This window comes from Geotrypetes seraphini, chromosome 15 (assembly GCF_902459505.1).
Source record: "Geotrypetes seraphini chromosome 15, aGeoSer1.1, whole genome shotgun sequence".
NCBI lineage: Eukaryota > Metazoa > Chordata > Amphibia > Gymnophiona > Dermophiidae > Geotrypetes > Geotrypetes seraphini.
Window position 1 is genome coordinate 25,159,613 of NC_047098.1, and position 13,960 is coordinate 25,173,572.

Consider the following 13,960-nt stretch of genomic DNA (forward strand, 5'->3'; position numbering starts at 1 on the left):
AAGGGGTGCTCCCATGGCAGAGGGGGTGCCACTGACTCAGGCTCCCATCACCCTTACTATGCCACTAGGGCCTACGGAGGTGTAAGGGATTTAAGAGTGGTGGGTCAAATATTGCTAGAGGGGATGGGTATATGACTGGCAAGAATAGCTGTGCTAACTGTATGTTTAATGCATGTTGCAGAATGGTGACTATAACAAGCCAATTCCAGCCCAATACATGGAACATCTGAATCATGTGGTATCGGGGGGTACAAGCTTCTGTAATATCACTAAACCCCAGCAATGGGTTAACAGTCAGATTCTGCTTTGTAAGAAATGTAACAACAATCAGAGCACCAAAGTGAAGCAGTTGGCATCCTTTCTGCCCCGAGAAGAGGTAAGTACAGCTGTGTTGCATTAAAGGCTGACAAAGTTAAGTAAATAAAATTGAAGAAGGAAAAACAAGCCTCAGTTATTTTACTATACCTAGACCCTCCCTCCCCCCCACTTAAATATTCAGACCACAGGAGATGTGCCAGCAAACCTGAAAATTCAATGCTTGTCAGCATTGAATTTTCAGTCCTTTTTTTTCAGCTGGCTAGGTCAATATTCAGTGACTAGCCAGCTAGGAAAAACAAGCTCCAGTTACTTTACTATACCTAGTCTCTCTCCTTCCCGCCCCCCTCCCCTTAAATATTCAGACAACAGGAGATGTGCCAGCAAACCTGGAAATTCAATGTTGGTGTCATATCAGCGATCAGCATTGAATTTCTGGTCCCTTTTTTTCTTTCAGCTGGCTGAGACATAGCTGGCTAGGCCAGTATTCAGTGACTAGCCAGCTAAATCCTAATGGCCAAAGATAGACCACTCTTTTAGTGGCTCTCTGGCCTGCAAACTTAGTCAGCAAGCTGCAGAATATTGGCAGTGATAACTATATCGTACACAACATAGCTGGTCACCAGCCAATCCAGTTCAGGAGATAATTGTTAGTCTTCTGTGCTGTTTAGCTGGTCAGCTAAATAGTGCCGCGTATCAACCTCTATATGTGTGTGGGGGCTAAAAAAAAAGTCTTAAGATCTTATAATTTTAATGACCTCTTCCATTTGGTGAAATGCAAGTTTCCCAATATACTTACATACATAAAGGTGGCAGTGTGTCCACAGTTTTTCTCCATTTGAACTGTTGTGTGTGTTTTTGTTTTTAATTGTTTCCATAACTATAACCATGCAGGATGGAGCTAGTTGGGACATCTCTCTTGTAGTGCTCAGATTTGAAAGAAATCAGTTGGTTAGATTTCACTCCATTTTGTCAGGAATTTGTGTGTTTTATTTAGTCGGTATTATCTCTAAAATGTCAGAAAAACTAGGTTCTAAATACGGCCTTGACTGCAAGGAAAAGTCCTTAGACACATGTGAATTGTTTATATGGGATTTTAACATGATGATCAGTTTGTTTTTAATTGTACCAAGAGGTCTCCATAAGCAAAGAAAAAAAGTCAAATACAGCATTTAGAGGAAATTATTGTATTAATAATTATAATAACTTAATTTTTGTATACCGCAGTACCACAAACAGTTCAGAGCGGCTTACAATGCAAGAGACTGTACATATACAGCGAAGATACAATGTAAGGGAATGTACTATGCAGTTTACAATGGAGGGGACTGTACATATTCAGCAAAGGTGTTTATACAGCGAAAATACAATGCAAATTTACAATGCAAGAGACTGTATATATACAGCAAAGATATTTATACAGTGAAAATACAGTGCGAGAGACTTTGGAGCAAGATACAATGCAAGAGACTATATAATGCGGTTGAAGCGGTTTACTATGCAAAGATAGTTGTACATATGTAGCGAGGATACAGAGTGGTAAATGACAAGAAAATGCAACCAGTATCAATTACGGGAGGGTGCCGAGAGAGATGGGGTAAGTAAGGAGGATGGGAGTATTGGATTGAGGGGGAGGAAAGGAGAGATCGGGGGGGGGGAGAGGTGGTAGAGTTTGGTTAATTGGAGGAAAGGGGTTAGAGAAATTTATCATAGAGATAAGATTTGAGAGATTTCCTGAAGGATGAGTAAGATGGGGCAGATGAGATGAGAGTGGTCAGGCAATCTGTCCATCTGCCAGCTTGGAATGAGAGAGTTCTATTAAGGAATCTTTTGTAGGTGCATCCCTTTGGGAATGGGTAGGTAAACAGATAGGCATTGTGCGTGCGATTGGTGCCTGGGAACGCAAAGTGGTGAGACAGATATATCGAGGCCAAGCCAGTTAAGGTCTTGAAGCAGAGGCAGGCGAATTTGAAGATGACTCTCGCTTCTATTGGCAACCAGAGCACAAAATATGAAGGTTGTGGTCCATCATACATAATTGCCTTCCCTGTTTTGAGCAATTGTACATATAAAGATGGTTGTACATCTTTTTAAGATCCTCCTACAATGCAGATGAACCAGTATCTTAAGATGCAGCTGCTGCTATTGTATAACATATAGCTTGGCTCTGAGTACAGTATTAGATCTCAGAAGACATTCATGTTTGCCTAATGCTCACCATGTTTAGGTGATAATTTGAAGACAAGGTATGAGATGATAGTACTTGGATTAAGGACTCTACTGGTCTCAACCATCTCCAATATCATAGAAATCAATAACCTAAAAAAATCCTCCTTTCAGTACTTTCAGCAGTTCTATTTTCTAAACAGATTTCTATGGTGCTTGTCCACAGTGCATGTAATCTTAAGGGGGAGGGTGTTGGTGGTGTGGTGTGGACAGGACTAGGGCAGGCTTATGACTTGGATGTTTTTCTGCTATAATTAAACATTTTAAGAGTATGTCCAGCTCTCAATTTGAGCATTTGGGGCTAGTAATGCTTAAACTGACCCGATGACCACTGGAGAGGTGTAAGCATGACTCCCCCCCCCCCACATTCTCTCAGTGGTCACTGACCCTCCCAGCCCCCAAAGATGTGACTTAAACAGTATATATGTGCCTGTATGATGGCTTCAGATATTTTGGCCAATCCTAGTAGGCAGCAAGCATGTCTCTTGAGTAGACTGGTGGGTGTAGCCAACAATAGAGATGGGGACTCGGCCCTGTATCCCATTCTAACTACTACGCTTATGGTAGAATCTGAGCCTTCCAAAACCCATCCAAATCACACAGTACCTACATATAAGTGAGCTATTAGTGTGGTGGTTAGTTGGTTTCAGTAGGTTTTGGAGGGCTCCCCATACACTATAAGGGAGCTATGGTGAATTGTGTACCTAGGCCTTTTTATGTGAAATTCACTGCAGTGCCCTCTAAGGTGCTCTACTGCTTTGCTGGGGTGTCTGGCCAGTCTGCTAAAAATGCTGGCCTCTCCAACATCCCAATGGCTTGTTTTGTGTTTCTTTTGGATGTGGTTTATTGGGGGGGGGGAGGTTCTTCCCAAAAAATAGTTTAAAAAGATATGTGGAAGCAAAACAGAAGAGAAGACGGTCCACCAATAATTAAAGATTTGTATTCATTCAATGGTTGGTTCCTCTTGTCTTTGTGCCATTGGTGGACCGTCTTCTCCGCTGTTTTGCTTCTGTGGATAGACTGTGCAGAGAAATTTTTGCTTTTCTGGTTACACATCTGTAAAGTGGCTATTAAAAAAATATATGCTTTTGCAGTTTTGAAAATGGGCATGCTTGATATGGATTTTTGTGTGTGCTCTGCAAAACATCAAAACTCCTACATTTTGTGGAACACAAGGTAGCTCAGGTTATAATTTATAAGGGTAGGTGTTTAGTTTGAGAGTAAACTTAACTTAACTAAGATACATTTAGGCTGGGAGAGTGCAATAAAGATATCGGACATGGTGAAATTGAACTCTCATCAGGACCACACCAAAGGTGGCTAATAATTTATAATCATTTAGCTAACATTTAATGGCAGGAAATGCTAGCTTGTTTGAAACAATACATTTTTAAGAGTGCTCCTAAAGGTCCAGTGTTAGAGTTCCATAATGTAAAAGTGATGCTAAAACAAAGTAGCTCTGGCTAAATGTGTGACTTTGAAGATGAGTCAGACGTCAGCCCTGAGAAATGGAGCATAAATTCCTTGATGGTTTATGTGGTAATAGAAACCTAGACAGGAAAGACAAGAGTTCCAGAATAGAGTATTTAGTAGGTAAGAATTACAATTTTAAACATAATGGACCTGAGGTTGAAACCACAGGAAGCAACCCAGCTGTACCTCCCATAATGCAGCGATCCATAGGAAGCAGCCCAGCTACCTCCCACAGTGCAGCGATCCCCAGATGTTGGCCAAAGGCATGGAATATCCAGGTCAAGGTTCGCCATTGTAGATTTAGCCAGCCAAGCAGTTAGGCCTTAGCTGGTCAGTCAGCTAAAAATAACGGCCAAAGATAGACCTGTCTATTACATTAGTGTCTTCTATTCCGCCAGTACCTTTTGGTTCTAGGCAGATTGCAAAAGAATTGGTCTGGGCATACCCAGTGAGATTTACAAGATAATTAGAAAAAGCATTAGAATCCAGGGATATATTGAGAAGGTTAATTTGACTTGACAAATTTTCTGAATAACTTGGTTTTTACTTTTCTCCTGAAGGTTTTGTAGTTGGACGTTGTGATCAGCAGGTTGGAAATGTGGTGGTCTAGTTTCACTGCTTGGGTGGCTAGTAGGCCATCATGCATTTTCTTATGTTGTATGATTTGGGGGAGGGGGTGAGTGAAGGGTGCCTGTTCTCCTTGATCTGAATCTGTTCATGGTTAGGCGATTATTAGGTTGGTCCATTGCCATTCAGAGCTTTGAATAGCGTGCAGTAGAATTTGTAGAGTATGCATGCTTGTGTAGGGAGCCAGTGTGAGTCTTGGAAGGCAGTGGTAATGTGATTGTGTGTTTTGCAATGAGTATATTAGTCTGAGGGCTGTATTTTGTAGTTTATAATTGTTTTATCATGCTGGCAGGGCATGACAAGTATTAGGATGTTCTCTAGGAGTCCTGGAACTAGGGACTGAACCAGGAGCCTGAATTGTTTTGTCGCAGTATTTTCGGATTAGTCTTAAGTTGTGCATGACTGTGAAGGCTTTCTGGATTGTTTTGTTGATTTGGAGTTGCATGGTGCAGTCTATCACTATTCCGAGCAGTTTTAGATTGGGTTGCAAGGGGTATGTGATGGAGTTTATTTCAAGGCTTGTTGTGGGTGTGTGGTTTTTTTTTTTTTTTGGGGGGGGGGGTTGTTTGTTTTTGTGTTATTTTTTTTGGAGTAGGAATTTAGTTCAGCTTTAGTTTGTGGTCTTTCATCCATTTTGTCACTGTTTTCTAGTGTTGTGTAGTATGTTTGTTGTGTTGGAGGTATGTGGTTGAAAGGAAGGAGGATGGTGATGTCTGCATAACTGTATGGGGTTATGCCTAGTTTGTCCAAGCAAGTACAGAGTGTGGCTATGTAGAGATAGTGGGGAGGGGTAAAGATGGCGGGGGAAGTAGTCTTTTGTGGCCAAGTAGGATTTGGTGTCTACTCTGAGTTCCCTTAGTCAATTGAAGTCTCTTGGTTTCTTGGATCCATCTGGTTGGTGTAGTATTTCTTTTTTTTCTTAAAAAAATGTTTTTTTTGTATTTAGTGTTCTCCAGTTTTTCTCCATTCTCTTTCTAGTCTGCATTGCCATTTGAATTGGAGTACCTGTAGTTCGTTGTCAAACCATTTGTCTGAGCGTCTGCATATTGTGTTTTGTTTGTAGTTGGGTCATATCCTCGGAGGGTTTTACTTAGTGTGCAGCAGTGGATGATGAAGTCTTTGAGGTTACCATCTTGGAACATGGTGTCTTTGTTCCCAAATTTGGGTGGGTCGATCTTGTGACGTGATTCGTAGGCTAAGCTTTGGTTATTTTGTTTAGGTTTGCCCCATGGCCAGTTTATTTTGAAGGTGTATATGTAATGCTCTGACCAGAGGGATCGTGACCAGGCTCCATTCGTGGTGTAAATTTCTGGTGGGGTGGTTTATTGGGACATAGAGACCGCTATGTCAAGTTGGTGGTCTCTCACGTGTAGTTTGGGGGTCTAGAATCTTGGTGGATAGGACTTTAAGGAAAGATAGAAGGCTCAGTTTGATTGGAAGATTTTTCTTCAAGGTGAAGGTTTAAATCTCCCAAGATTAGGTGTATGCTTATGTGAGAGAGTTTCTGAAGATAAATTCTTCAAATTCCGGATTTGCTGTGTTCCATTTCCCTGGGGTTATGTAGCTTAGGAGACGGGCCATGGATCCCTTTAGTGTGGAGCTTGATAATACAGGCAAGCAAGTCCATGTGGGGGGTGGAGGTTTTGTCCAATATGTTTTTATATTTAGTGTGTTTTGCTATGATGGCTAGACCTCCTCCACTTTTTTTGTGTCTGCAAAGGGTTTTTTTGTATTTTGTAGCTCTGCGGACAGACTTCAGTTATCCGTGGGTCTGTGTCCGAGGTTAGCCATGTTTCAGTGAGAGGCATCCTAACTTATCAGTTTTTGGGCCTAGGGATCTGATGTTCATGTATGCACATTTTATTGAGGTAAATTCTGTTTTAGTGTTATGAGTCATTTTGGGGTAGATGAGGGAGCTTGGGGAATGGGATTGATCCTGGGGGTGTTTCGTGGGGTGTGTGCTGATCTTCTTCCCCATGTCAATGAAATGCTATGCTTGCATGTAAGCCGAGTAGTTGACCAGCTTTCTGTCTTTATGATTTCTCCCATATGGGGGGTGATTTCTGTTGGCTGTTATAATAACTGGGATTGGGGAGATGTTTCCTGTTGCTTTCCAGTTTGTTAGGATCAAGAGGAGCAATAGGACAATGAGCATTTGTTTGTTTTGTTGGCTTCCTTGTGCATAGTAGGAGGCATGGGCTGGGTGGTGTGTGCGCGCGGTGGGTTTAGAGTGCGTTGTGTACCTTAGAGATTTCTCTAGTGATTTTAGTGGTGTATGGGTTTTATTTTTTCGTGGGAATTATTGTGGTGTGTTTGCCGTTGTGGAATTTTATGACTTGGTCGACACAAAGGGCCTTTTGGTGTGGCCCACAGGCGGGAGATGCCCACCTGCTCAGCAGTCCTTTTTAAAGGGCTGAATGAAGAGGCTTTGCTCCTGGGAAGAAGGGGGCAAGGCTTCCTGCTGAAGAAAATCATCTCAAGCAAAGATGTTGTCTGGGTGCAGTGGGGGGATGACTGGCTTCCCTTCCCCTCACTGTGCTGCAGCTAGCCTTAGCCGGCCAACCACTGAACATTAGCCATGACTGGCTATGTCTTGCAACATAGCCACTCACTGGCCAACTTGCCAAACAGGATATTCAGCAGGAGGCAGCCGGCTATATGCTTTTTGGCTTGCAAGGAGCCATTCCTGGCCAGCCAAATAGCATTGAATATCAGCCAGAATGTGATTAAATTAAGCCAGTGCTCTTTAATCAGGTCAGACATCTTCATGTTCCTTGGGTTTTGTATAAATTCAACTGTAGTACTTTAAATAGCTTATAATCCATGCAGTTGATATGGAATGACAATTGAGCCTTGAGATAACTAAAACATGAAATGATCAAGAAGAGAACTTGCAGTAGGTATTTGACAAATACATAGAATGAATTCTGAATGACTGTAGAGATGAAAAATTTAAGGTAGTTGTCTATGGTAACCCCTAGAATTTTGATTGTTATGTAAAAGAATTTGGACATTATGGATATAAGGTAAATACTGGATCTCTGAGGATCCATGAAGTGAATACGCCATATGTATAGTATATGAACTGCTCTATCTGCATTATTTTTCCATCCCTATACACCTGCACATATCCTTTGCTCTACTAATACTAACCTTATTGTTCTAAAACTATGGGGCTCATAATTGAAACAGAAATACAGTGGTACCTCGGTTTACGAGTGCACCGGTTTGAGAATGTTTTGCAAGACGAGCAAAACACTCAGCAAACTTTTGTCTCGTAAACCGAGCACTGCCCTGATAAACGAGCACTCAGCAATGGTGGCCCAGGGGTGAGTACCTGCCTGTGGATGCTTCACAGTGATTCGAAAGTGGTGCCTTCCTTACCTCGGGGTCCCCATGCGGCTGCCCTCCTACTTCGGCGATGCCTCTGCCGTCCGTCAGCGCTCTCCCGGCTCCCATCTAAACCGGCCGCCATCCTGAATGAGCATGCGCGACTTCACCTCTCTCCTCTCCTAAGTCAGACGCTGCCCCGACAACACACTCACCACGTACAAGCACGCAGGACGTCTTTTGACTGTTTTTCTCTCTGTCTTCACTTTCTGCCTTGCATCCATCTTTGGCATTAACTTAATATTAAATTTTTCTGCTTTCTTTTCAAAATCTACGTTTCCATATCTTACCTTCCCTTCTATCTCTCTCTTCTTCCATCCCTATTTCCGTGGTCTGACATCTTTCTTTCCTTTCTCTCCCTCCTTCCTTTCCCCTGGTCTGGCATCTGTCTCCTTCCCTCCCCCAACTTTTTATTTCTTTCACCTTGCCCCCTTCTTTCTATATGTCTGTCTTTCTCTCTCTCCGTGCCCCCTTTCTGTCTGTGTCCCTTCGTTCTTTCTGTCTCCCTGTCCTCCCCCCTCTCTTTATTTCTTCCTGCCCTCCACCAAGCCACCAGCACTGGGGAACAGGCCACCACCGCCGCAATCGGGGAACAGGCCAGCGCTGAGGTCTTAGCTCTCCCTGCTTATCTTCCCCAGTGCGGGGCTGACCAATTCTCACCACTCAACATCAATTCTACCATCGAGGAGGAAGTTCCGGGCCAGCCAGACAATGATTGGCTGGCCCGGAACTTCCTCCCCAATTGACATCAGGTGGCGAGAATTGGTCAGCTCCGAGCTGGGGAAGATAAGCAGGGAGAGCTAAGACCTTGGCACTGGCCTGTTTCCTGAGTGCGGTGGCTTGAGGGAGGGCAGTGAGAAGGGAAGGGAAGCAGATTGGGGACCCCTGCTTTAGGCGAGCCGCAGTCACGGTCTGTACGCGATTGTCCTCTCCACAATTGGAAAACTTGTGAATTGGAGAGGACAGATCGCGGGCTGCAAAATAGTCCCTGGGGGGGCCACATGTTTGAGACCGCTGCTCTAAATGTATCTTCCCTGTGCAGGAGCTTGATATGCCAGGGGTGTTAGTTTCATGAAATACTGACAATTTGCTGTTTACTTTTTTGATATGCTCTCATAGATAAATATATATTTTCATATACCAGAGTACTAACATCCAGTGTACAACTGTATATTCCCGGTGCCCTGGAATAGACAAGCCATGTAGGCAACCCCTGTAACCCATGCATTATATGCATTCAATTTAACAGAACATCTGTTCATATAGCCTGTTAATACGTTGAAGTTCAAAGCAGGTTACAAGAGCAAACCTCTGGGAGAAAAGAGCTAAAATTAGAATGAAAACTCAACCATTTTGTAATATAAATTGGAAGAGCAGAGTTTCAATATTCCTGAAAGATAAGTATGAATGAGAGGACTGAAATATCCTAGAGATCTTTCCAATAGCTAGCAGCCTGAAACAAGTCATTTCACATATATGTGCATGCATAAGAGATCAGTTGGAAGCACCCTCGTACCCTGCCAGCTGACGATACACTTCAAAAGGCTTCTTACTCGAGTTTTCTGGAAACAAAGCTTTTTGCTGCTTATCTGCCTTTTCATGCTTTCAAGGATTGGAGGTAGGCATGGTTGCTTAGTTCATTACTTGTGGAAACTGTTGAAGGTCTTGTTTTCTTTACAGACTCACTATGAGGAAGAGATTGAGCTTTATAAACATCATCTAGAACAGACGTACAAATTGTGCCGTCCATGCCAAGCTGCTGTGGAGTATTATATCAAACACCAAAACCGGCAGTTGCGAGCCCTGCTGCTTAGCCATCAGCTCAAACGCCGTGAGACAGACAAGAGTTACAGCCAGGTACACTTCAGAGCAATAAGTGGGTACTGTAAAGCCTAGTAGTTAAGAGCAAGGATTCAGTTGAGATCAGATCTACTTTTTCTCTTTAGAAAATATCTGAAGACTTTTTTTTTTTTTTTTTCAAAAAAATTGTTGCATAAGTAATTCTATTTGAAGAAACTATTACAACCTCTTATTGTGTAAACCGAGTCGAGCCTCTGTTGTGTGGAGGATGATCTGGTATATAAACCGAAAGATTGGACTTGTATTCTTGGGCAGATCTTTTCATTTGTCTTGGGCTGTAAGAACTTTTGAATAAGAACTCTGAATACTTACCCACTTTCTATAGTGTCTCATGATGGCGCTTAGAAAATTACAGTGCAAGAGGAACTCACAACATTTTGTAAATGTTAATACAATGGTTAGTGTATCAAGCGACTTCCTTTGAAAATAAGTTATCATTAGAACTATATCAACACTTCATAGTCAACTGACAACCTAATTTACAGAAGTGTTGTATAGTTAATTTGTGATTTGGCATCCTAGAAGTGGCTAGCTAAGTGTTAATTCACTTTAGTGCTTTAAATGAGGCTTCTTGGTACAGATGGTAAGGTCACTCATCTACTGTGCCCATGACCTGAGTTCAGATCAATGGGTTTTCTGTTGGGTAGCTGGCGTTTGGCCAGCTAATGTATCCATTCACTGATTAGTAAATGAGGACCTGGATTTAGCCAGGAGGGTAAAGATGACTAGCGAAGGCAGTCTCGACCACCCTGCCCAGCAGTCTGCTGCCATTTGTTTGAGTTTCTCAGTAGTCACTTGCAACTTAGTACTTGCACACAGGGTATGACTTCCAAATGGGAATCAGAGAACTTGCAGGTATATCAAAGAGATACTACTGTAGAATTCTTGCTGGGGATTTGGGCCTTTCATGTTCTGCTTTTTGTTGCAGAGTTTCTGTTCACCCACCCTGACCACTCCTGCTCGGGTAATACTGCTGCGAATTCTGGCTTTTCTCAGTTGTGCAATCCTAGTTGCTACAATGCTGTCTGGATCAGAAAACCCATTATCCGCTTTTGTGATCCTTTTGCCACTCTCACCCACTCCATCTGTTAATAACTCGGAAACAAAGACACTGAACACTGATGGTAGCGCTCTGTCTTGCTGGCAGAACTTGTTGCACCTCTTACCAGAAGAAGTAGTGAACAACTTGAGAATTGCCTGGACCTATGGACAGAACCACCAGATGGGGGTGATGTGCCTGGGGCTACTGGCCTGCTTGTTGGCGATGTTGCTGGCTGGACGAGTCAGGTAGGTGTGAAAAGCAATTTCAGTCTTTATGGGGGGGGGGGTTAAGTCTTCCTTGAAGGCTGTATAGTTCTAGTAATCTTCTAGGCTTAAACTGTGGAAGAGTAGTAATTCTGACACTTGTATAAATAAATATGTAATTACGTAGCTACTTTGTACCCTCTGCCTTCCAAAATATTACCTTTTGCATAGCCTAAAAATAAAATACATTAAAACAGTTATGTATCTACATCCTATTCCCTTCCACCCTCAACCAAATGAAGTAGATAACATTGTACTTTTTAAGGCACATGGTTACTTCCACAGCAATCTTGGGTACTTTTAACACATGAAATATGGAGGTGAGGGAAGAGAAGAGATGGTGCCAAAGCACTTTTTTGTCCAACCTGGTCCCTTCTTCTAGGTAGTAATATTTCAAAGCAAAGACCAAACCATGAGCACCAAGGAGTTGGGGAGGACTTTGAAAAGGTACAAATTTAGAGGATGGGTATTAAAAAAAAAATTGCAGAAGACTTGTAATACCTCTTGGAACATGGTCAGGGCAATTAAGTGGAAGGTGGATTGTGCTACCAAGAATTTGGTTAGAACAGGTCATCCTTCCAAACTGAATACTTAAGTAAGAAGGAGACTGATCTGGGAGGTAGGGCCAATGGCAACTTTGAAAAGATCTGTCAGATTTCTATGGCCAAGACCAGTCAAAATGTGTGACAATATCCCAGTCATTCAAAAAATCAATCAGAGAATATAATATTGAACAAAATTCTCACAAGGAATATATAATTCAATACCAGAGAATTTCATAAAGATACAATAGATAAAAATATATAAATGTGCTCAGTGACGTGAACAAATCGGATAGCCACAGGGAGGCTGGAGAAAGTTCAACTCGTAACATCATTGCACATGCCCTACCTGCCTCCATTATTAAAGATATCTCTGATATAATATGTCTAAAGAGGTCTAAAACATTTAGGTAAAAGATCACTTATCTCAATTCTTGAAGACTCTTACAGCCCTCTAGTCAGGGAGCACGGAAGTTGTAACAAGCAGTGAAGTCCTCAACCAGGTGGCAAAAAAAACACAATGTAAAATCCAAGTCAGTAAAGGTATATAGTAAATCCAAACTGTTTCCTATACACAGATTGTGTGTTTCAACCAGGTTTCTCAAGAGGAAAAGGATGCTGGAAATATGAGCACACATAACAGATAAGTCAAACATTCCTCAAGAAAATATATTTAAATAGCATTCAAGTCTCGGTGAACAATAATTGCACAACTGTCTTATCGAGTGGAGAGCAAGGACTACACACTACCAAGTTCAGCGACTGAATTTTCGTTGGGCGCATGCGTGAGCATGCTGCTTTGGGGTATGATGTCATCTCCTTCCCCCCCCCCCCCCCCCCGATTACAATCTGCTGCCTTGCCCGGCTAGCTCCAGTTAAGAATATGTTCTAGGCGTGGGCCTTGAGCCAGACTAGCTCCAGTTAAGAATATGTTCTAGGCGTGGGCCTTGAGCCAGACTAGCTCCAGTTAAGAATATGTTCTAGGCGTGGGCTTTGAGCCAGAAGGCAATCCTTGTGGAATTGACTCTTGGAACAGATGAAAACTTTATTTAAAACACTTGTAGCCTGCATATCTACCATCTATGCGGATAACCAACAATACATACATAATTAAAACAAAACATTACATGCATTATAAAGCAGAACATAGCAGATTATTAAAATAACAGCATACAATAAACAACTTACACCTGCCTTAAAATAAGCCAAGCAATTACAAGATTGCAAAACAACCAAATTTGAAAAGGCAAGTAAAAAAAAATAAGTTTTTAAACTTTTCAAATCAGTTGCCGTGGCGGTTTCATTAGTATCAATTTGGAAAGCTATAGTCAAGAAATCGATGGAGGTAGCTGCTTTGTTTGACATTTTGATACTGTCGAAGGCTATAGACACGATTAAAACTGATATCTCCTGCCAGATCCAATGCTTGGAAGGTGACATTAAGAATCTCCAGGACTTTAGAAATACTTTAGTTAGATTCTCTCCAGAGGAGAATTGAGCAGATTGAGAACTCTGACGTTTAAATTTTTAGGATTTGAATTTTCCCAGATCCACAGCGATATCTACCTCAGAAACATTTAAGAAATATTCGGTAGAAACTTTGAAGTTTCCCCCTGAAGTTGTTCCCCCTTTAACAAAGTATATTTCAGCTGTTTCTAAAAATATTGCAGGGCTTAGATAATTTGGGACAAATACAAGAATAAATTGATCTTGGGAATTTATCTGCAGTACTGGAGGAATCCATAACCGAGTCAGCTATAAGAAAACTTTGTTCGTTTGTATTCAAACAAGACTTGAATGCTGTTATGAAATTATTTTTGTAATCCTCAAACTTTATTCTACGGCCAGAATATGGATTTATCTAACTGTCGCTAAAACTACACAGAAACAAAGAAAAGCTTTTCTTGCTTTAAAAGGAGATGCATTAGTCTTAGTGCATCCTTACAAGGGGTATAGTCTCTCTAATCACTGTATTTCCTTTATGAGGGTATTTGAGTTACATAAAAGATGTTGATAGTAGTGGGCTACTAAAAATCACTTTGACCGAAGAGGTATGTTTCGGGTAACGACCATATTTTAATATTGATAGCTATCTAAGTCACAAAGATGTAGACTTGGTTTCCTTTGTGCATCACTGTACATAGAGCTTCAAGAAGAAAGATGGTGGGGAAGGGTTGCTATTTCCTAGCCCTTATGGTAGAGAAGGGATTTTAAAACTGAGG

General features: G+C 41.8%; 1 protein-coding gene across 2 annotated transcripts in view; it reads left to right on the top strand.

Moving 5' to 3' along the window:
* Positions 1 to 13,960, top strand: part of TMEM201 (transmembrane protein 201) — a 34,126-nt gene that overhangs the window by 2,055 nt on the left and 18,111 nt on the right. For both annotated transcript variants that reach the window (XM_033922450.1, XM_033922451.1), the window contains exons 3-5: positions 182 to 376; positions 9,712 to 9,888; positions 10,820 to 11,178. In XM_033922450.1, the coding sequence (XP_033778341.1) occupies positions 182 to 376; positions 9,712 to 9,888; positions 10,820 to 11,178 (731 nt within the window). The remainder of the gene's footprint in view (positions 1 to 181; positions 377 to 9,711; positions 9,889 to 10,819; positions 11,179 to 13,960) is intronic.